This window comes from Diospyros lotus, chromosome 2, assembly GCF_014633365.1.
Source record: "Diospyros lotus cultivar Yz01 chromosome 2, ASM1463336v1, whole genome shotgun sequence".
NCBI lineage: Eukaryota > Viridiplantae > Streptophyta > Magnoliopsida > Ericales > Ebenaceae > Diospyros > Diospyros lotus.
Window position 1 is genome coordinate 13,694,140 of NC_068339.1, and position 25,474 is coordinate 13,719,613.

The following is a 25,474-nucleotide window of genomic DNA, read 5'->3' on the forward strand; positions in this document are numbered from 1 at the left end:
TATAATTTTTAAAATTATCGTATAATTCGTATTCTTAATTTTAATAGAAAAGATAAATGATAAGAGGATTATTAACCCTGGAATTCTTGTCTTTGCTCTGAGGTGTCAGTAGTTATAATCATCCAACACTAACAATTGAGGGATGCTTTTATAATTAGGGTAATTATTACAACTTGTTCACGTTGGTTTTGGCTTTCTCGTGGCATATTCCGCGGTACACAATGAAGTTACCATCTCACCCTTGTCACTGATACAGTCGATCACTGATCCAGTCGATCTCTGAATCGTAGCAGCAACAAATAAAGGGGGGTACGAAGCCAGAAGCAGAGTGCATTATTGCAACCACCACTGTAGGTCTCTGCTCTGGAATTAGTAAATTTTCCAGCGTAGGACCATGACACGTGTATGATGCAGACTCGTTTCTGTATCTTGGTGGTGAGTCGGGGAGGGTGGGGGCCGGAACCGCAAGCCTTATCAGTCGGCGGTGGGTCCCACTAAGGACGATATTCTCCGCGGATTCCTCCGGGGTGAAGTTAATCGGATAAAATTGGGTTTGCATCATTGCGATACGAATTTGTTCTGCAACCACACATTCAGGCTCACATTCTCATTAAAATTTATCACTTAACGCCTACTGACCATCAGATAATAATCAGATTTGTTGCTTTATTTGAAGAGGAAAAAAGATAAATTGTATTTCTATCATGTAATTTAAATTTGAATCCCCGTCAGTCAATCTACTTTCATGATTTTTCAAAACAACAATAATCTCTTTTTTTTTTAACTTGTCAATAATATATATTTTTTAAATATTTTTATTTATCTTATTTTTTAAAAAATAAAAACTATTCTATAACTTTTAAATCCGTGAGCACCCTTGCAATTTAATATTGTGTTATAGTTTTTTTATCATTAAATATTCTCAATTAAATGTTTATAAATAACTAAAATACTCTTATATTTTTAAAAAATACTCTCTCTAACTCTTCTTCTTATTTTTTTCAAACTTCCTTTATTTTATTCGCTCGCCCTACAAATGGGGTTACTGAACATGTTCAAATTATTTAATTTATTTTAAATGGGCATCACACGCCTTTATTAATGCCAAATTTTTATCTCAATCAGTTGATATTCTTTACATAATATTACACCTTAGTGGCGACGAATTATATTTATTAAAATATTTAGATGGACATTTCTGAGTAGTGTCACGCGTGGATCGTGTCAAATTAGGGCCGGAAGCCGCAGGGATGCGTGGCGCATGTGGAAAGGGACTTAGACGACCGGGCGTCTCACCGAGTGACGAGAGACACAGAGAGAGAGAAGAGCCTCGGTCAAATCCGGCCACCACCATGCATGCATCTTCTGCGATTCCGATTCCAATTCACGCACTTCCTTTATGGCTATATCTATATAAAAACAATTTTTTGTTTATATTGGATTTATGAATAAAATCATACAAACTACTGATGCCCACTCCTCTGTGTTTCTTTTCTATTTTGGTAATGGCATTTCATTTATATCTATGTGTTAACAAAGAAATATCATACCAACGAGCTAATCTTATTACAAAATAAATATAACTAATAAATCATATTAATAAATTATGAGTTCGATTCTTTATTCTGTACAGTGAAGTTTCATTCACGATTTATTTTATTTGTTAAAATTAAGAGCGTGAATGATGAAAAATTTCACAAAAATAATAATCTCAAATATAATTAATAAATATAATGAGTTGTACTTAATAATTTTATAAATTAGTTTAACGACTAAATTAATTAGCCCTTTGAATGATTGAGGATTTGAGTTGTGATAAGTGAGATTATGCACTGGGCCAAAGTTTTGGGTTAGTGATAATATATAAAGCAAGACAAATGAACACGGCATTGCAAATGGACACATGTTTTACAGTGAGAAATTGCGGCATATAATAATATAATTAGAACCAAAAAAAAAAACACACAGACCCAGACACAAGTTGAAGTCAATTTGCTTTCCTTTGTTAACACATACGAGGTTGGGTTTAGCCGTTGACAATCATTTAAGCACTAATCCAATAAAATTAGAACTTTCTTTCCTCCCACCACATCCATGAACGTCGCCAGCAGCTCATGTGATGATGCATCCTATCATCATTTCTTTTCTTGATTTTAATGCTTAGTACGACTCATCATGTTATGTGTTTTAATTCATTATTATTAGTAATTATAACGTTAAGTAGTCCAATTCAATAAACGACGGGGTGGGATCAACTGGAACATATATTGATTGAAGAATCGTTTATTTTATTTAATTTTATTTTTCTGGCCCTAAAGAGCAGCAAATCACGGAAAGACTATAGAAAAGTGGATCCATGCTCACTCCGTGTTATTATAAAATGATATAATAAATTATTATATTATATTAGTTAACTATTATATATTATAGTAATGAGGTAACATGTGTCACTAAAATAAGATCATTTAACTTATTAATGTATATTATATTAATAATATTATTTAAATTAATATATTAATTTTTGTGTAATAATATATTTCTCTTTTTTAATATGAGCATGAAAATCTTTTATGTTGAAATTATGTGAATCTTCACCAACGCTGTGGTTTTTGGACAAGAGGTGAAAGGTCACCAAGCAATTGCTGAGCGACTACTCCAAAACGTTGTTGTTCTGGAGTAACCAAGAGCAGAGGATCAAATGGCAACCTCCCGTGTCGTTTTATGGCTCGTTGATTTTCTTGTACTCTTTTATCGCTTTGCATATTGCTCTCTTGGCCGTTGATCACCCTTTCTAGATCAAATCCTCATCGCTACTTCTGCCTATTTATGTCTATTCGTCTCCTTGAGATGTGTGTAGCACAACCTCCGATCAAATATACCATTTAAGATTTTCTCTCATTCTCTTTAGTGATAGCTCTCTATACAGTTTTTCCTCTCTTTATTTTTTCTCTAGGATTTTGCCTTCAATATATACTCGTGTGGTTATGGGGTAAGTTTTTATTAGAGAGTTTTAGTTTGTATAGTGAGTGAATGAGTATGATTTGCATATTGAGACTATAACAATTTTTCTTGATAATGCAATGAGCTTTCATTGTTAGAGCTCAACGTGAATATAACCCGCATTAACGGGTGAATCACGATAAATCGCTTTGTATTCGATCTTGCATTCTTATCTCTGTTTCTGCTTACATGCAAGTTTTCTTTTATCGTTTGTTCTATGTTTGGTGTTTTGAGGCTCTACTTTTTAGATTCTAATTATTAGTGGTGATCGAGTTTTTTATCTCGACCTAACATTTTCTTATTGTGTAATGTTTATGTAGATTTTAGAACTAACCTATTTCTCCGTCAAACATAGATCAAGCGCAATAAACAAGAACGCAGAAACAAAAAAGTACAATCACAACTCACACACAAATAGCGACACAGCAAGATACGTGTTCGGATCAATAGATCCCACTCACGGCAGAGGCTCCGCTTCTAGTTAATCTACTAAATTTCTCAAGTTTACAGTCGATTACAATATCTCAAAAGAAAGTAAAACAATATTGCAAATACAACAATTAAAAACAGAATCCAAAAATGAGAACAAATATAGATCTGTTTAGACCGATCTCAAGATCAAGGTCTAGGATCTGTTCTTTTCAACCTACCAATCTCTCATGTCTCAGGCGCTTAAAATAATATAGAGATTAAAACAATACTTTACTTACCAACAGATCTTACGATAAAAACAACATATCGATCGAATAAGTGAGAAGGATTCACAAGGTGTGTCTCGCTTCAAGAGGCGTTGATTAGGGTTTCAGAGAGTGAGCAAAAGAGAAAACTGAGAACATTCTGGAGATTAAGACATCGAATTGCCCTTTTATAGCATCACCAAATGGACCGATAAATGGGCTGGGCCAACAACAAATGTAACACGAAAAGCATACGGACATGGGCTCGACCCAAAATAAACTCGACCCACATGATTTATATATCATCAAAATATGCAAAGCAATTAAATTCAAATAAAATGAATATAATATAAATCTCAATTTCATATAATAGCATGCAATCATTTTGATAAATCAAAATGCTAATGAAAAATCATTTAAACAATTTTGAACCACACAAAATCAACAGTTTAATTTAATTCATAATTATAAATATAAAAATAATTCTGCCACCTTGACCCACTATTTATTTTGACATCATACATACCTCCACTAACAAAATGTCTCAAATTAGAAAATACAGAAAAAAACTGAATTTGCAGCCACAGGCAGCCCATTTGGAATTTACTTTGACCAAACTCCATGCTGTAGTGCCTGGACTTTCAATCCAACGCTGCTTCGGAGCGCTCTCCCTCAAAGAAGGCAGTGAACGCAGAAGTCAAAATGGCAACCCCCCGCCGGCCAAAACCCGCCACCAACAGCCACCCTGTGCCGCCGCGATTACAGGTTTCACAACCCCCCGTCATTATTAGCTCCAATTCATCCACCGATGTCGTTAATTTTACATATAGAATTACTTTCAAAAAATATTTAACATTTTTTTAATGTATCTCATAATCCGCAATATCAATACTCTTCGTTTAGACTTCAACCAGACAAAAGGGATTGTTTTTTTTTTAAAGAAATATAAATTATAAACACTTAAAATACCAACAAACAAATCATATGATATGTGTATAAAGATAAAGCAAGACACAGAAGATCCTGATAAAATTTATCCTAATAAAAGCAAGACATCTTAATAAAAATAAGCTAAATAGTTAGGCTGCAAGTGCTTGGAAAGGCCATGCTGCTGCGGGATCCATGCCCATTAATTGCCCAGACACTTCACAATTATTATGACATAAAGGGCACTAATAGATAAAATATAACAGCAAATGTGTCCTGGTGTCTTGTCCTTTTGCCCAACACCAACACTGAACAAAATGGATGCCACTCTATTATTTGAATAGATAAAATATATTTTTAAAAAAGAAAAAAAAACTGCTCTAGTTATTCTAATTTAAAATGATTACTCAACAGAAAATTAGCCGATAATGCCCAGATAACCCCTCCACCAACTAAGTGCAGCCTAATTTCTCCTTTCATTATCATTCTTTATGTCAAAACTAATTTTGGTTGACTTAACAATAATTGTATTTTTAGAAGAATAATTTTTATCATCATGCAACCTAACAAACCATACCATTAATTAATTAAAGGGATAATTATATAAATTTAATTTCATTAAATATATTGTCATCTCAAGCTTAGAGAAACTTGATTTTATATCGCTCCTAAGCCCTCGTTACATACTTATTGTTTATATTTTATTATTAATTTAAGCATTAGAGATTATATCGACAAATTCATTTTTGCTCCATCTTTTTTTATGTGTGTTCGTGTCAGGCAAACTTTGATAATTAATCTTATTTAGCATTACAAATATTATTTTAGAATCACGTACAATGTTTTCAAGTAAGAGAAAACGAGAATTTACACAACTAGTAAATTTTTGTTCCGTCGAGTATGATATAAATAATTTTTTATAATATAATAATAAATTTAATAAAAATCAAATATTCTATCACATTGAGCATCGAATGCATGCCCTTATTTGGGATGATCGTCCTTGCGCAGTCTCCTGCGCTTGTACTCTCGATTACGTAAGATGAGATAAATCGCAAGTTGGGTCTTTAACTCTTACGTAGAGGAGGAATCAAATTCACGACTTATCGAACTTCACCGACATATCGCTCGCCTTTTTGTCATTCGACCTATCCCTTGGGGGCAATGCATGCACTTATTTGGGACGGCTTTCGTTGTATTTAGCCCATTTTTGGTATAAATATATATATATATTTATATATATGTTAGGTAAAGCAAAGTTCGTGGGCTCGTGGGGTTGCTGGCCACTAGCCAGTTTCTTTGTCTTTAGATGAAAATTGTAGTAACATAAATGAAGTCCCACTAGCTAGCTAGCCAGTTTCTTTGTCTTTAGATGAAAATTGTAGTAACATAAATGAGGTCTGACAGATTAATAATAATAATATTATCTGTTGGTATGTTGATGATGCCAGATTCTAGTGATATTTTAGTCTCCCAGATCCTTACTAATTAAGTTGATTAATAATACAACAATTAGGTCCAGGTCCAGGTTCAATGCAAGTTATTAGTTTATTATGTATTTTCTATTTAATTTAGTTCCCACATTTCTTAATTTCTTCGACAAATGAGGTAATACACCTGACCTGACTTGTTCTTAACTTGCATATATACTTTTAATTACTTTTCTCTCTATCACGTGTCTCTAAGCAAAATATAATCTTTTTTTAGATTACTTCAAAAATTATCTCTCGTTGTAACGACTTACGACTTTGAATAATACGTAAGATATGTAAAATATATAAATGTAGCTAAATATATATATATATATGTAAAATTGGGTGTTAATTTGAAAGACACCCCCACCACACGACATTGACAAAATCAAACATTCAAATTATAATAAGCCTCTGCGCGCGCGGTTCTTCCCATCATTAACTACACACAAAATGTCTAGCCACGTAACAAATTAGCATGCATGCCCTGCACAATTTAATTCCTTTTTTCATGTCCCCAAGTTGATGGTGGTACAGTTGTCAAGCTGGTCCCTGCATGCAGCTGCCGGCTGCTGCTGCTGCTGCTGCAAGCGGTTTAATGACAGATTACGGGGGGACCAAGTGACAACAATGTGATTCAGCTTTGCATGAGGCCGCTTGGTTCTGGAGAGAAAGGGATGTTACAGCTACTTGTAGCCCATGTGATCTGGCCAGGTGCGAAGATTTTAATTTAGTGAGAACGAATTTAAATATAAATAATATAATTTTAAAATTAAGATAATAATGAAAATATTAAAATATTAAAATATATACTTTTATTTTTATCTTTTTATACAAAAAAAAAATTATAATTGTTCAATAAAGTTACATTGATTATTTGAATCTTTAGATTCATCATGATTATAAAAAATTAATTCTTGCCGTAGAAGAAGTCAAAGACAATCAATTGATGCATTTAAATAAATTCAATAATCACATAGTGTTTGTTCTAATTGTCAAATAAAACTGTCTCAATATTTTGCTCTTGATTCATTGAGCATTCACATTTATTTCGAGTTTAATTGTGTGCACTATTAGCATCTTCAACATGAGTATTCACATTTATTTCGAGTTTAATTGTATGCACTATTGACATCTTCAACATGAACTTAAAGTCTATCATTTTTTTAAAAAAAAAAATTATTGAATCTTTTTTTCACAAAATAATCACCACTTCTTGTTTTCCATTATTTATTTTAAAAAGACAACAATATAAGCAAAATACGACATCTTTACTTATATTATATTTCAATCAATTACCAAATTTATTGAACCAAACTGGAATGAGTCGTCTTGATTTCGAGGTTGACACTAGACCTCTCTGCAAGTAGACTCTTCTAATTTGATCTTGAATATTAATATTATAATTTATTATTGTAGTTCTTATTCCAAAATGCATAAGAAATTGTGTAACATCAATTTGCTCAATACTTGTTTTGTTAACTTGTTCATTTTCTTCGATAGAAATTTCCTCTATACTTGCTTTCTTTGTTCACAATTTTCTTCAATATTTGCTTTTTTTGTATCATCATTGTAAAAGAATAAAATTATTTATAAATTGTAAAAAATACTGTAATGGTTATTACTGGACCATTATATACTTATTTTTTTCAATACTTACTTTTTCATCTTTTTACTAATACATACATAACACACGAAGTATACTTCTAATAATATAATAGAATGCATGCTATTTCTTTCATCGAACATTATTTTCAAAATTTTAGTTTGAGTAAATTACAATGGACTCCCCCAAGGCTTCAATAAATTGCAACAGGAACCTACACATTGTGAAAACTACACTTGACTCTAATTAGGATTACCTCCTCATTCAATGTAAATCTAACTATAAGGGATGGCCTGATATAACTTTTGAACGGTATGAATAGTTTACTCAATAATATATAATTTTAAAAACTGAAGGGTATGCTATGAAAATGAACACGGGCAGACCGGAATGGAAGAGTTAGGTTTAAAATTAGCAGCCCAATTTTAAGTTGGGCTGTTCTCCTATTGGGCCATAATATGCTTTCTTATTTGAAGCCCAAATCGTTTTTTAATTCATTTTATTTAGGGCCCAAATTCATTAAAGCCCACCTATAATAACTCTGATATTGAAAGAAAAGAGAAAGAGAAGAGAAAGGTAAATCAAGCTTTTACATAAAGTAACAAATATATATATATTTTAATGATTGGTTTTTGTAACCTTAATTAACATCAAAGTACATTTGTTTACAGAGCTATCTACTAATATATCGTTTGTTAAAATGAATAAGATAAGATTGTATCAATATAAAGTTTGAATGCTTTTCAAACTAAGATATGACATAGTTAAGATAAGGCTGGAAAATATTCTAAATTTTTTATTAAATTATTTGTTAAATTTTTTGAAATGTATTGGATCAAAGCTGGCCCAACCAATTTGGGGGCTCGAGGAGAAAATTTTTTTTGTGACCTTCTTAAGAGTATTATTTTTTTATTAAAAATTTTTATCATTTCATTTAATTAAAGTTAAAGTTCAATCAACTACAAAATTTGATAATTTCTTAATGATAGTCAATTTTTAACTAAAATATAATATCTCAGAGATTAAAAAATGCTAAATAACCTACTACAATAAACAAAGAAAAAACAAAACTAATTTTTTCTTGAAACTCTAAGAAGGTCAATTGCAACTTGAGTAAAAAACTATATATTCCTGATTTTTTTATAGAAGAAAACAAAATAAACTATTAAACAGATAACATTAAAAAGGTAAAGTTCACCAATAATGAACAAATTTTATTCCACAAATATGCGTTGACCTATATTCAGTTTTATGTAAAATTCATTTTTCTTACCTTTTGAGATACAAAATCGTTGATTAAATCTCCATAATTAAGTTTATCTAATAAACCATATTCAATGGATAATATAGTTAATCCATTCAATATTTCTTGCGACATAGTTGACCTCAAATATAACTTTATCAATTTCAATTTTAATTTTTCTTTTACAACATAAGCCACTAAAACTAGAATTGTGAATAATATTCTATAAGCAGCAATATATGCATTTGAAAAATAATCGACTCTTTTGATGTAGTAAAGAATTTTCAATGTATTATTTTTTTTCTCTTAAAAAGTATCTTAACACTCTTAATTCTAAAAATAAATCTAAACCATCTATATTAGAAAGTCAATCAAATTTAAGAATATTTTGAAGATTCAAACAATATTTTTTTAAAACATCTTCATCTATTGATTTTAATTTTTTAAAATTGTTTAGAAATCTAATTTTTTTTTTCATATATTTCAAATTACTCAAACCTATTTCGAAGTGAATAAATGACTTAATCAATCGTGTATATAAAATAATCAACTCTAAAGGATTCTTCAATAGATTGTGTTTTATCATCATTGATATTTTCATCAAATTATATTTTATATTTAATTTTTAATAAAATATTTATTATTAAAAAATAAAAATATATATAAATAACAAATTTTTAAAATTTGGGGCCCTCCTAATTTGGGGGCCCCAAGCGGCCGCCTTGCTGGCTTTACGGTAAGGCCGGCTCTATATTGGATGACATATTTATTATTTTTTCTTATCTGTAAAATTTAAAATTATTTATTTTAAAAGGAAAAAGATAAAGATATCTAAAAAATTGCAGATAAAAAATTATGTAATTTTTTTTCCCGATGATCACTAAATAAGTTTAATAAACACATTAAAAATGACAAAAATTTTGAATATTTTTCATATCTTATATTTTTTGCTCTATATTTTAATTAACAAACACTACCTAAAATTACAATGTACCATCACTTTTTACCCCTAACAACTTTTTTTTCTCTATTCAAGATCAAGAGTTACAAAAACATATTCTCGCGAATTTTATTACTCAAATCTTTCTTAGCCTATAATCTTTTCTCTAATTTAAAAGTCACAACAAATAAATTTTACCATAGACTCAAATTATAATATACTCGTAATTTCTTAATTTAGTGTTTTTCATGTGGTTAACAACTTAGAAACACATGTTTTGCTATATTAACAAATGATTTTGAGTGAAAATATAACAATAACGATGATAACTCAAAGTTTTAATCTCGCTCAACTGGATCGAAAAGAAGTTATAAATTTTTAAAAATTTAACCAATGCCGCTATTGTTAATTGTATTTAGATACTATAAAAATTGTAAAATTATGTGCAAAAGTAATAGTTATTAGTTATGATAGAAAATTTATATTAATAGTAAAAAAACTCTAAAAACCAAGATAAATGAAATTTTAATAACTCATTAAAGCATAATAAATTATAAAATAATTAAATATATAATATGTTAATAAAAAAAATTAAAAATAAGTTACATGCCCAACATGATTTGGAATATATCTACCATACTAGCAAATTAAGAATTCATTAACCAAGCCCCCAACACAAGTTCAACGGTTTTAAGCGCGTACTTTGCATGCCTGTGTCGCCAAGTAGTGTGAGTTCGATTCTTAGGCCATGCAAGTGTATACCTTGATTTATTTTTTTTGTGATGGCTTGAGGACGGGCTGGCGAGTAACACTCATGATCGTGTATAATTTCAAAAAATAAAATAAAATTTATTAACCAAAGTGTAAACGAACCCTAATCAAATATAGCTTCGAGTTGTCCTCACGGGCGTAGCACGGATGACAGTCAGATAGCAGATTACAGACAAGGATACAGGTTCGAGTCATGACAGCTGCAGTGTGGGAGTTTCATCCTTTTATGGGGGTGGCTCCTTGTGGGCATTATGCATTGTGCCTTCTACTTGGTGCGCCGCCGTATACCGTAATTAACCCCTATCATGTATACGAGATAGTGTGTGGGGCCCTTGCAGGCAAATGTAGCTTCGAGTTGGAGACGTTACTGCCCTACGGGTGGCTTCCACCCTTCCAATTATGGGCGTTGTCCCACATTTACATTCCCACCACAGAAAATCGAAACCTGTCAAAAAGTGAAGTTGCATTATAATCTTGGGTGAAACTGATATCCTACTTCGCAGAAAATCTGGCGTCTGCTACTTTTGCTTATAAAAGTTCGCCACTTGTCACCCCAGGGGCTCCATTGTCAATAACAGTTTATTATTGTTACAATGAAATGGCAAAATTACCCTCAACTAGTGACGTTTATGATATCTATTCGTTGAATTCACACGCCCACAGTTGCCGACCTGCAGGATACGAGGACGGGATAGAAATCAGGTGTAACGAGCACACGGTGAACTCATCTCGCTGATATAAACGCGCACATATATATATATGTTTGGAAGTAGGGTTTAATGGTGTGTTGCTGGTTCGCTTGTCTCTCCAGCGAAAGCCGAAACGACGAGAGAGAAAGCTAGAGCGAAAGAGAGGATTTTGTACGAACTCTGAAGGGGCTTGATGGCTGAAGCTCGGATCAGTTCCGGCGCATCAACCACAAAGCCGGACGGCCCGTCGGATTATCAGCCTCCGGCATTGGTTGAAACCCTTTTCCATAGGAGAATCGATTTTCTCCCGGCGAGGAAGCCGTTCACCGGGTTCAGTAATGGCGGTGGAGGTTTCCGATTGGAGACTCTGAACCCGACAGGGCGGGGATTCGCAGAGAGGGTCGAACCAGGGAAGCGGGTCGATTTCGGCGGGGAAGAAAGCCGATGGGTCGGAGTTTTTGGACGCTGGTTTGGATCCCGAGCTCAGTTTTAGCATCAGTTTCAAGAGAATTGTGAGTTAGCCTTGATTATCTTTGATTCATCCACGTTGTTTGGTGTTTTTGGATTTTGGCCAGTTTTGCTCTTCGAGATGCTCTGTGTATGCTTCTGATATGTGCTGTGATTTGGCTTTGCCCATCTCATCTTATGCCTTTCTTTTTTTTTTTTAATCAGGAGCATATTGCTTTCTTTTTGTATTGAAATTCGAGTACATCATCAGTTCTCTTGTTGGTGGTTTCGGCTCTAGCTTTTGCAGTACTTTTCAAATACAGTTTTATTTTCAATTCTGTACTTTTTTTTAGTCTCCTATACGATTCGGTTAGTTCTTGCCGATCTACGCTTCTAAAGTGTATATTCTTGTTCATTGATGATCTATTTTGTGTTTGTTTTAATAGTCTATTATTTCCTTCGCCATCCTTGTTAGCCAAAAGAGGAGCCTCTATTACATACAAGGGATTGTAAGACAATTCACTCCAGAGCTGTAACACATCTCAGCACGTCCTCGCCTGAAACTATAACAGGCAACGGATGAGGACCTGAAAAGAATCAGTAGCTCCTCATCAAATTATGGGAATAGCCTTATTGTTAGCCTCAATGAGCAAGATTGATAAACCACCTCAACTCAACTGACACCATAGTTTGAATGAGCTCCTTTCCCATGTGCAACATTAAATTGAGTGCCTCCAAACTTAATCATACTCTCTTTGGTATATTTCAAAAGGTCAGACCACAGTCCATCATACCTTGATCTCACCACCTTATTTCAAGCCTGTCTTGGTCATATGCATGTGTGTAAATAGATATTCAACAAAATAGCTTGGTTGGACACAGAAAACTTCATAATCCCCAGACCCACCAATCTTATTACATTGTTAATTTGATATTCTTAGTAAGATGATGTTATATTATATAACAATATTTATATAATGCTATCTTATTGTGCTATTATAATCCGAGTGTTATAATAGTAATAACAATAATATGCAAGAGCAAATTTGGCTGTGAAAATTAGTTTTAATTGTAAATTCTTAATTTTTGTTTTATAAACTTTTAAACTATTTGTGAACTTATAGTTCATATGATATATTCACATTCTAAACTAAGTTCATATGATATATTCACATTCTTAAGTTTAGATTTTATTATATTTGCATTCTAAATTAATAGTTTGATTAATTTATGTGACCATAAATTGACTAGTAATAGATTTAACTTGGTAAATAACTAGGTAACACTGAGACAGCCAGAGGTCTAGAACTCATTTAGCTTACTCTTTCTATGGGATTAAGGCTTGGCATTTCTGTGTTGTCTAGAACTCATTTAACAATAGATGATAGAAGACATATAAAAAAATATCTCTCTCAAATATATTTTCTAATTGTTTAAATTTTGTGTATTTTAGAAAATAACTATTTGAACACTTTTTTTAGTTTTCCAGAGAAAATAATTGTTTTTGGTGTTTTACAACTGAACATGGTTGTGAAATACGTGTGAAAAAGAAAACTAGAGATAACAATGAATATTAGAGATGAAAAACAAAAAAAAAATGTTTTCAGCAGCTAAGCAAGCCTCAAATCTCTTTGTAAGTAGCCTTTTTGTTTGGACAGTCTCGCATGGATCAATGCTAACTTGCAATGCTTTGAGAAAAATAGGCCAGGTAATGACATGGTGATGCTATTTGCATAGAAGCACAGGAGAGTTTGATATTTGGGACATGTATTCATTTTTTTAATTTTATGGTGGGTGATACTAGAATTTGTGAATTGTTGTAATTGTGGGGTGGGCATGCTTAAGAGGTGTCAACATTGTTCTTGAAGGCCCATCCCTTTTTTTGTCACATGGCATATTTGGAGAGACAAGAAAAGTATAGGGCTTGTTCAGTTGTTGAAAACATTTTCTAATTTTTTAACCTCCCAACTTCTATTGAGAGGTGGAATTTCCAATTAGAAAATAGAAACTCAATTTTCTAATGTTTCCTATGAATTGGAAAACATAAAAAAAGATGTTTTCTAAAGTTTCTAGAAATAAATGCTACTGCTTTTCTAAACATAAAATTTTTGAGCATGTTTAGTCGTAAAATTGAAGTTGAAAATTAGAAAATGTTTTTCTACAACTAAATGGGCTCATAGTGTTTGAGGAAGTAGATTTACAAGTTTCTTATCTTAAAGGAACCATTCTAGTTCCCCTTTTTTGTTGGATAATGGAGGATATCCCCTCCTTAGTCTTTTTGGTTTAGTTCATTTATGATAATTTCTTTATAACTAGTGTCTCATAGCCCTAGCACTTGTAATTCAACCCAAGATTTGTTTTTTTTTTTTTTTTTTAAAATTTAATGTTGAATCCATAGTACACCTTTCTTCCTAAATCCACATAATGATTGAAATGGGTTAGACCACACTGCCTATTCCCCATTGGAGTGTTTGGCACGGAATTGGATCATGAATTGGGTTACCCCAGTATGATTTTTTTTGGCTGAGGCGAGGTGCTTGCCAGGTGAAGCTATTAGGTGGTGTTGCCTACCCTTTTTATGTGGTACAACAATTTGCATTTCTTATTTGTTGTGAAACACAGACGCGGACACAAGATATGGGACGTAGGGACACGGAATTTTTCCAAAAAGTAGGACACTACACTTTTGAGATAAGTTAATTAATAAAATAAAATATTTATTTTTTTAAAGCATAATAAAGTATGAAAACTATACTCCAATTCACAAAATATGCATTTAAAATTCTTAAGCCAAAATTCCAAATGAGTGACTATTCTAATTAGCAATCAACTGACAGTCTGTCCTCTTCGTCCTTTACAATCTAATCGATGTTTAAGAAAGTGTCTGATATGTGTTGGAGGGTTTGACACATTGGTGACACCAGTACCACAACCCCTAGGAAGTGTAGAGGCTTTATAGCTTATTTGATGTGGGAGTTGTTACTAGTTTCTTAGGTACTTTTGTGTAGGGTTTGGTCCCTTTTGGCAACCTTTTTATTCTATGCTTTTGCTTATCAGGGGGAAAAAAATCTTGTATGCTTCATCTTTTCACTTCTTGTTGTATTTGGTTGTATTTTTTTTTTTTTGCTAAGTATTTGGTTGGAATTTATTTCATTGTTTCATCTTTATAGTGTCATCTTTTTAGAGATGTCCTAGTCGGTTCCTTGATCATTTGCAAGTTTGAAGTTTGTTTACATTGTGATATTTTTATCACTAACCCAGGGTTTTTACATCTCTACTATCAATTGTTTGTTGTTCTCCACCTATCTTTGATGGTACTCACTGAAGTTTACTTGTAATAACAACATTTTTTCTGACCTTCAGTTTGCTGGTCATTCAAGCGCCATCAAACAATTTGTATGTCTTATCAAGAATAGGAAAGTTTTGGTTTGCTCATTTTGATTCCAATTCCTCTATCTTGAGTCGGTGTTTCAATATTGCTTCTATCCAAATGGTGAACTTTGTTATGGTGGTTTTCACGTCATCTTATTTTAACCGTGGCATTAAATGAAGCAGAAAAACTTGCTGTTTTTTTTTTTGTGTGTGTGTGGATTGAACTTTGTATTGTTGAAATATGTATTATCTGCAGTACTGATTAATTTCTGACTCTGAATTCTTGAAATTTATGGTCTGGTTTAATCTCTGTTAAAGTTTGACTTAGTTTTATTTTATCACCTACAGGGTGCTGGACTGGAAAATCTTGGAAATACTTGTTTTCTCAATTCAGTATTACAGTGTCTCACATACACAGAGCCTTTAGCAGCGTATTTGCAGAGTGGGAAGCATAAGTATTCCTGTGAGTCACATTTTCTCTCCCCCATTTGTCTTGGACCTAATTTATGGTTTAAATCCATCCCTTGATTCTTGTAATGCTTTGTTTTGTATCTGTGATAAGAAAATTTCTTATTTAGGCCGAACTATTTTGTCATTCCAACCTGTAGTGAGATGTCCTAGGGAGAAATGCTGTTTAGTTTGGGTCAATTGAGATCTTTGACTGCAAAATGGACTTTCGACTAATATGTGATGTATGGGATGCATCTTTTTTTGGAGTTTATTTATTTCTTCATTTGCTGATTTTTGCATGTGATGCATAGGTGCTTATAGCTGTGGAAATTCAAATACCATGTTCTCCTAGACTTGGAACTTGAATTGGCAAGTCTTATAGAATCCAAAACTTGGGTAGCCACTTTCTCCCTTTCCATTTCATTGTTTTCTGCAGCACAACACTTATTCCCCAACAACAACAACAATCACTAGCCTTAATTCCCCTAGGCTGGGTTGGAATTCTAGACCTTTAGCTATCTTTATCTATTCCTGTCTCACCCTCATTTTAATCCATATGTGAGAATGTAATTTCTTCATGTCCTTTTGACCAAGTGGCCCAAGTGTCATCTCCCAAGATACAAAAAACAAAAAACAAAAAAATACTGATGTTCCAATTGGAACTCACTAATAACATGCATGTGTCTCCAAATACACTGCAAAGTGAACTGCCATGAGTATATCCACACCTGTCAAGAATTTCTGTACAGAAGCATGCATGCCTGTCTATGGCCATATCCTCTATAAATACTTGACTGTTAGTCAAGGATTTCCCAGTTTATTTTTCAATATAGAAGAATGATATAACTATCTGGATAATGTCTAATTTCTGCAGTGCTTCCTTAAATGCTCCTAAGACGAAAAATCTGTGTTTGACGAAGTTGTTATTTGTCCTTGTTGGGGATATTCACAGCCATCTGATTATGCTAAAATAAAGTTGGATTAAGTAACCCAACTCTGAAGGAAGAACGCTTAGATCTTGCTTGGGCAAGAACGACAAATTGAAAAAACTGTCTCCAAACCTTTGCAATCCCAGCTTTTCCCCCCTTATATTCTAAGTATATTTAGTATTATCTCCTTGTTAGTTCTTTTTGGTGTATGTCTCATTCTCTGAAGTTGTGAATTTCTTGAAGGGGATAAATTATTATTATTAATCTCAAAGAGGCGAAGGAGTTTTCACCCATTTGATCCAATGTGAGCTTGAACATTCCAAAAATGTTTTCACATTATAATAGACTGTTGACAGGCTTTCCCTTATTTGTTCTTTTTATATTCTAGTTTGGTTGTTGCATATGTGTTCTTCCAATTTCTTTATCTACGTTTCCAGGCTTGCCACCTTATTTTGTTGAAGACTATATTCTTATGCTTATGACTTACTTCCTTTCTTGAATTGATTTATGAAGGTCGTACTGCTGGATTTTGTGCATTGTGTGCTATACAGAATCATGTTAGCCGTGCCCTACAATTAACTGGGAGAATTTTAGCCCCGAAGGATCTTGTCTCAAACTTGCGATGTATCCTTGTACCTCTTTTCACTTTCTGAATTCTGTTAAAGATAGTTGACATTTTTTTATTCTTATTGTTAGATTTATATGCTCCAATTTCTTCATCATCTTCCTGCATTAGCAGTTTTTTCCCCCCCAAGAAAAAGAAATACTATTGCAGACTTTTCATGCAGTTTTCTGTTTTTGGATATTGTGGAAAAAAAAATTCTCTTGTGGTTCTAAATTTCCTTTTTAATTTTACTAAATAAGCCGAAGTGGGACTAAGGCTTATGATTGTTGTTATTTGCGTAGCAACACTCTGCAGAATTGAGTCCAAACTGTAGTTTCGGTAAGCTTGAAAGTATTCCAAATGTTCTAGACATTTATCTGGTGGTGTGAGAAGGCATTTCCTGCTTGTTCAATTAAGCATAGAAAGGAAAAGGAGTACAAATTTGGGGTTTGGGGGGGGGGGGGGGGATCCAGTGCTACTTTCACACAGGATGTTTTCTTTTTCATTCTGTTTTGTGGAATTTGGATTCTTAACCACATATTAGGTATATCTCGCAACTTCCGGAATGCTAGACAGGAGGATGCTCATGAGTACATGGTAAATCTGCTGGAATCAATGCACAAATGCTGCTTACCTGCAGGAGTGCCAAGTGAATCACCAAGTGCTTATGAGAAAAGTTTGGTCCACAAGATCTTTGGTGGCAGTCTCCGCAGTCAGGTGACCTTGGGCTTGCTTACTCTTTTCAGTTTTTTGGTTTTTTTTTTTTGGGAAAAAATTCTGGGAATTGCTCAAACCAAGAAAGTATTAGACCGTGTTTTTCTTGATTGATAGTATTGTTATCTTTCAGGTGAAATGCATGCAATGCTCCTTCTGCTCCAACAAGTTCGATCCATTCTTGGATTTAAGTCTTGAAATTAACAAGGCTGAATCATTGTATAAGGCGATTGTGCACTTCACCACCAAAGAATATTTAGATGGAGGAGAGAGGCAATACCAATGTCAGAAGTGCAAACAAAAAGTAAAGGCTCTCAAGCAGCTTACAATTTACAAAGCACCCTATGTTCTTACTATCCATCTAAAGCGGTTTGGTGCGCATCAACCAGGGCAGAAGATTGACAGGAAAGTCCAGTTTGATCCCACGTTGGACTTAAAATCTTTTGTCAGTGGTCCATATGTAAGTGAACTTTTTATTAATACATGCTATGGCAGTTGGAAACATGGGTTACTGAGAATTTTTATTAATAAAATTTGGACCAAAACTTTTTCTTCAGCCTAATTTCCCAAAAGAGCTTGAAATATCATACGATTTAAACAAGTTCTGTCCAAATTTTGATCTTGTATTGATATTCAAAAGGATTTTATTTTCTCATTAATTAAGAAAAGTTATTCAATGACCTTTGCTGCAATGGAAAATGGGATTGAGATCTATTACCAATACATAATGGGAACGAACTTTTGGAAACAAGTTGACGAATGTGGAAGCAGTGATATTGGTATTAACGTTCAAAAGGATTTTACTTTTCACATTAACTAAGATTTGAGTTATTCAATGCAGAAAGATTTGAGTTATTCAATGAGCTTTCTGCAATGGAAAAGGACATTGAGATCTATTACAAGTACGTAGTGGGAACAACTTTTGGAAAGAAATTTTAACAATATGGAAGAAAAAAGGGGCTGAAAGCTTGCACCTGATAATACCCTAGCAGGCATTCACCTAATTTCTACCTATTTCTCTTGGTTTTATCTGATAATATCCTCCATTAAACTTGTGCAATTCTGAGTCACATAATCCTATCAGTATTTAAGTCTGGCATACTGATGACATAGGATATAATGGTTTTACAAAGGATTTGGCCAAGAATAGAGATGGGTGGAGGTCTAGAATTCATGTAGCTGACCCCACCTAGTGGGAATTAGGTTTTTGATTGTTATTATTTTTGGCTATTACTCTAAAGAGAGACAAGATAAAAGTCAAACGCATACCCGCCTGCTGTGTTGGTTCTATGGCAGGGTAAACATTTCTGTGGGTGTTTGGAACCTTGCACATGGTGATTTTCACATTGTGGAATTTTGGATGGTAGATTTACTTGACTAAAAATTAATATAATTATGTTACTTGAGTACCAAGTGGATAAATGACAAGGTAGTAGTTCATGTACATTTGTTGACCCAACATTTAAAGTTCGCCGCCTGGAAGAAACAACACAGCCCCTCCTGTGTGGTCATGTGCTGCAATTTGTTGTTTGATTTCCCTTTTGATATTTTTTTGAGGAATTGCTTTTTCTCCCTAATTGTGACTATTTTTGCTCGCCTTTTTCGTACTTGAAGGATGGAGATTTAAGGTACACACTTTATGGTGTTCTTGTGCATGACGGTTGGAGCACACATTCTGGTCATTATTACTGCTTTGTTCGCACATCCAGCGGAATGTGGTACTCCCTTAATGATCATCAGGTATTATATATTTATCTCTATTGGTGATCTGTCAGGGTTGTTTCAATGCATGTTGAGAGTGAACTTTTATTTTGATAACCTTCTTTTCGTTAGTATGTTTTTTTTGTTCTCCATGTTATTTGAGATAAATAAATTTGTGTTGTGTAAAGATTATTGTCATTATTGTCTCACTTTTTCTTTTTCTTTTTTTTTTTGGGGTGGGCGGGGTGGATTTTCTGCTTTAGTTGAATGGCTGACACTGTCAAATACTTATCATTGTTGCATCATTGGAACGGAAAATGATGTGCGGTGCCTTGACATGGTTGAAACCATGGCATATCTCCGAGAAAAAAAAAAAATGTTGGGGCTTTTAATACAATGGTCTTTTTTCAACCATGGCATATCTCTGAGAAAAAAGAAAATGTTGGGGCTTTTAATACAATGGTCTTTTGTTTTGCTTGATTTAATACAGTGGTCTTAAATAATTGGTGCAACTGTATAGCTTTATTTGGTATGATTAAGACATCAATCTTGCTGTCGTGATAAGTGACTTGGTTAAATTTTTCTAGGTGTTCATATTGTTGATGCCATTGTATGTGGTCTGTGATTGTTAAATGTGGCTAGTAACATATGATAAATATGGTTTACTCAGATTTCAGGGATCAAAGTGTTCTTTTTATGGATATATTTGTTGTGGCATGACCTTCTCAAGATATTCTTCTTGCATGTCTAATAGAATTTGAGATTGCCTGGTGTGCCTTGAAATTAGTTGTCAGTCTCCCTGCTAAATGTATTGCCTTGATACTCAGCTGTGCTGGAAGACAGTTTTATTTGATCTCAACTTATTTTTTTCTTGGCGGAATGCATGCTTCAGTGTGATGTAATTGATAGTTGCCCTGATCCATGGTGCGGCCCTTAATTATATTGCTTCCATTTTGAAGATTGTATTGATGTATGACGTGTTTTTTTCCCTTAACATCTTTGATGGTGGAGAAATGCTTGTTTTATCTGGTTAAGTTCATGGTGTTCAGATCCCTTGTACATTTGAGCAACTGTTTGATTGTTTATGAGGACCGATTTATTCTAATGATTCTAATGTAATGAAACAGGTTCGTCAAGTTAGTGAGAAAATGGTTTTGGAGCAGAAGGCCTATATGTTGTTCTATGTTCGGGACAGAACAAATTTTGCTCCTAAGAAGTCTGTTGATGTTGTTCAGAAAGAGAGCATGGTTATAAATTCTGCAGGAAGTAAAGGCCATTCAAATTTGAACCATGGGCCAAAGGAAATGGTTCGAAATGTTCCAGTCCACATAAGATCAAATGATGTGAACTCTTATTCTGCTGTTGGAACTCAAAAAGATGCAGTTGCTGCTCCACTAGTTCTAATGAAGGAAGCACACTCACTTAAGATGCAAGAAACCTCAGTTGTCAAAAATGATCCTCCAAATAGGCTCTGTGTTCTGCATCAGAATGGGGGAGAACAAGTAACACAACGGAACCCTGTTAAAGGCTTTGATGATATTCTTAGTAATGTTGCATTTGCATCAACTAGTTCTAAATTTAAAGAGCGCAAGAAGGAGATTAGTGCAAAGGAAGATCCATGTGATTTGGTTGCAGTAGCAGCTAATTGCTGTGGCCCCCATAATTCAGCTACCAAGAAAGACCCCAGGATTGGCATTGTGGAGCCAGAAAAATACAAGGATAGAAATATGAACAGAGATCCTAGTGATTCAGTTGCCATAACACCCAGTTGCAATGGCCATAGTATTTCAGCTGGTGATACTTGTCTCAAATATAAAACATCTCAAAAGGTAATTATTTGGATTTTCTGTTCCCTGATAGGCTCCAATATCTTTTACCCCTTGCTGCAGCTTAATAATAATTTGACACAATTGTCATTTCTATTAACATTCACTATGTGAGTTTCCTTGCAGGAAATTGGTGAAAAGGTATTCAACAAAATTGAACTTACAAGGCCTTTAGACCAGCTGAGCTACGAAAATGGTTGGGTGAGTCCATACTTTTCTGAGACCTTGATAAAACATTTCATTCCTTGGTCAAGTCTGTTAATTTTTACTTCTTTGTTCCTATAATTGTTCTTTTGTTCTTTCTTTTTAATCAGATAAATGATTCTTCAAAGAAAGCTGGTCTTGGTGATGGTGGCCAGAGAGTGGAGGTTACTAAACTGGAAGGATTGTCAAGAGTGGGAACCACACATGTTTTATTACTCCATGAGGCTCTTGATCCTAAGTCCCAGCCAAAACTGAAGAAAAAGCTTTTGAAATATCATATTGCTGGTGCTCACCTAAGCTCAAGCATCCTTTTCAGGGCATCCCTACGACTGCAGAAGAAGAAACTCAAAAAGGTTAAAAAACTTAGTCTCAAGATCAAGAATAATATGAAAGAACACTTGCTGGAGGGGAGTTGTAGTCCAACAGATCTAGGGCCTTCTACATCTGAGGGAGCCAGGACATTTTCTGGCAATTCAATTCACTTCCAAAGAAAAGAGTTGAAATCTGTTTCAATTAAGAAAGACAAGAGTGCTAGTGCAAAAAATGCAGTAGTAAAGTCTGGTTATGATTCAGCAGAGGGAGTCCTTAATGGTGAATTTGGACACAGTAGACTTGGACAGAATGGTGCTGTGCTTGCAACTAACAAACAACATAAGAGTACATCTTTTGCTGGAAGCCAGTTGCACGATCAAGGCTTCGAAGGTTTAAAAGACAGTAGAGGAGCCTCTGTGCGAAATGGGTTAATGAATATGCTTACCAGGGGTTTAGAGGAGACAATTGGTGAGTAATTAATTGTCTGGGAATTTTCTACCAATGTTTCATATGATTGTTTTTTGTTACACCCAGACTTCATACTTTGAACCAAACATCTGCTGCATAATATCTTGCAATTACTGGGATAATTTTGAATTGATAAGATTTCTCCCTCTGTTTGAACTTTAACTGCAGTTGCACATTGGGATGAGATAGAACTACCTTCATCTCATATCGCAGAATCAAGGGACACAGAGACTATTAGCATTGGTTACATAGGAGATGAATGGTAAATGCCCTGATCCATTACATTAAAAATTTCCCTTTATATGAAGATCATTAGAATTTTCAATGCAGTTATGATGATGGGAAAGTTTGTCCATTTCTTGCAAATTAGAGTATGCAAGGGATCAGTCAGATTAGGCTAAGTTATGCTGTAAGACACATGCATCTCAACCATCTTATTGGGTGTTTGGGCTTGAAGAATTTCTTGATGCTTGATCTATTTTGAATAGGTTAATTCAAACCAACATTGTTAAAGTTGAAAATTCTTAGAATTCTGGGATTGTAATTGAATTTGAGTGAGAGAGTGGGCATGGATCCCCTTGGCATCTCTGCTAAGTTATCAAAATAAAAAAAGAAAACATAAAGAAGTCTGTAATAGTCTGTTGTGACTTGTCAACTTTTGATTGTGTTACTTATAGTTGTTTTATATCACAGTGAATTTGATCATGCTATATTATGTCATGCTAGAAAGCAAGAGTCCATTTAAATGGAATGCCATAAATGCTGAAGATTTTTCATCAATGCAATCTAATTTTTAAATGTTCTTTATTTGGAACATGAATAGTTTGATAAAAAAGATGGTGTCAAATTGTGGTTGTTAAATGGGAAGTTACGCAAAAAATATTGTCATGTTAAATCTTTTTTTGTCATTTTAATTTGCGTTTCTATAATTTCTGGCTTGGTCCTTCCAACTCTTTCTAGTTCCCAAGTGTGCGTTATGGTTATCGGATTGCAGTAGCACTTTCTAGCCCCCAGCCTTGGACCAATTACCTTACATGGCCAACTTACCTCGTATTTAGCCAAGACATGTCTGTCTTTTTTGTTATTTGGTTGTTTTGTGTCCAGGATTCACTTCTCATTGCCGCCAAATAGCAGGGAAAATTCATATCTGTTGAATTGGTGGTGGGGTTTTTTTTTTTTTTTTGCCGGGGGGGCGGGGGCAGGGGTGGGGGCGTGGTTTGTGGTGGAGCCTTGTGTATGGTTAGCTTTCATATCGCTCTCCACCTCTTCTATACTTTTTCCTTTTTCTTTAAAGCAAGGGGGAGAGCAAGGGAATAAAGCAATGTTCAAATTGTTCGTCAAAACATACTATGACCATCATGGAAACTATGTTAAGTATTATCACAATGCCGGTGGGGCACAAAATCATAGCTTTGGTGTCTCTGCACTTGGGCTTTTCACGATTTGCCGAATCTTGACGGCCTGTTAAGGGAACTGATGTTTCATTTGCGGCCTGCCCAACTAGTGTTCTGGTTGCGTGGACTAGTGTATAATTTGTGCTGATTTGGTATACTAAATATAAATATTCATGTTTTCTCATTTCTTTTTCTTTCTTTTTCAATAGTCGATGTAGCAAGTGTTTCCTTTCGGTAACAAGATTCATCCATCTATTTTTTACCTAAGCAGGGATGAAGAATATGACAGGGGTAAGAGGAAGAAGGTTAGGAGCTCCCAGAATGGCTTTGGTGGAGCAAATCCATTCCAGGAAGTTGCAAGCAGGAAGGCCAAGTTGAACCACCACTACATCTCTGGAAACCAACCTTTCAGGATATGATGGGTTACATCTCCCCTCCAATGCATGAGGAACCCTCCTTTTTTTGACATACTCTTCTACTTCTGTCCGGCGGTTACTGCAGTGCTGATCTCTGAGTACTCTGTGACGGCCAACGAGTTACATGGCTTCCAAAGTGTGTTCTTTTTTGTGTTCTTGTTTTAGCAATCTTTGAAGGGGGGCCAGGCCCGTAGGCGGGGTGCCGTTTCTGAGAAACCCCGGTCCGACGAAATTGTACAAGCTGGGAGCGGTCTTCTTCATTTATTTACGGGATGTATAACCACCCCTTGTATGTTTGTCTGAGGACTGCTAGACAAACACGTGAAAGTTCTCCAACTGATCCCTTTTGGCCAGTTCTCTACATCAAAGAAAGAAAGAAAGAAAGAAAGAAAGAAAGAAATCCCCGGCAAGATGTTGGATGAATACAAAATTTTCCTGGGATTATGTTGGGAGCTTAGTTATATATATTATTATTTTTGTTAACTAATTAATGATAGAACTGTATTGAATTTTGTGTTTTCTGAGTTGCTTGCATATGGCTTATATCACAAGGATGCATGAGACCCAAAGCCATAATTCATTCTCACCACCTCTTCTCTTAAAAGTGTAGTGTAATGCACATGATGGATAAGCAAGTTGACCCCATCTAAACACTTCCACAGACGGATTTGAGTTGTAAGAAATGGTTAAAAAAAAAAAAAAGATTTAGTATAAAAATGATTTGGATGGAGGCACAAATACTTCCAAAAAATTGCATTGTTGGTAATCTTATAAATGCATTTAAGGAGTGTTCGTGTATTTTTTTTGGTATACATTTGGTGTATAAGCAAATACTTTTAGTTGTTTATTCACGTAACTTTCTTTTTATCCTTGTGAACTGGGGGGAAGTTATTTTATTGTTGTGATTGTTTTTGTCATAATAGAAGAAGAATTGCTCTATTGAGTGGGGAAATTCAAAGCATTTATGAGTTTATTATTATTATTACTATTATTATTATTGCTGCATTTAATGTGGAGTGAGTTATTTTCCGAACAAAAATTGAAACATGGACTTCACCTTTTTTTGTTTCTATTTCTTTGTTTTAAAATTTTAAAAAATGGAAGTTTAGAATTAAAAATTAAAAAATAGAAAGCTGAAAGCAACCAAACCAAAGCATGCTTGAAGTTTGAAGCATTGGAATTATTATTATTATATATTCTAATAAGCAATAAGCATTGGGAATGATTGTTGTCGTTATTAGTGCTTCTTACAACTTTACGCCATCAACTCATAATTTCCTTCCATTCTCCTTTTTAGATTAAAACTTGCTTA

At 34.0% G+C, this 25,474-nt stretch overlaps 1 protein-coding gene across 1 annotated transcript; it reads left to right on the forward strand.

Moving 5' to 3' along the window:
• The first annotated feature begins 11,413 nt into the window (after window positions 1-11,413).
• Window positions 11,414-24,731, forward strand: LOC127795170 (ubiquitin carboxyl-terminal hydrolase 23). The gene is given in 12 exon segments (XM_052326671.1): window positions 11,414-11,701; window positions 11,703-11,837; window positions 15,493-15,607; window positions 17,037-17,147; window positions 17,672-17,844; window positions 17,975-18,301; window positions 19,456-19,581; window positions 20,670-21,371; window positions 21,495-21,569; window positions 21,683-22,352; window positions 22,521-22,614; window positions 24,018-24,731. Coding segments are annotated over 12 exon segments (2,859 nt in total). The 5' UTR covers window positions 11,414-11,518; the 3' UTR covers window positions 24,166-24,731.
• The last annotated feature ends 743 nt before the right edge of the window (window positions 24,732-25,474 follow it).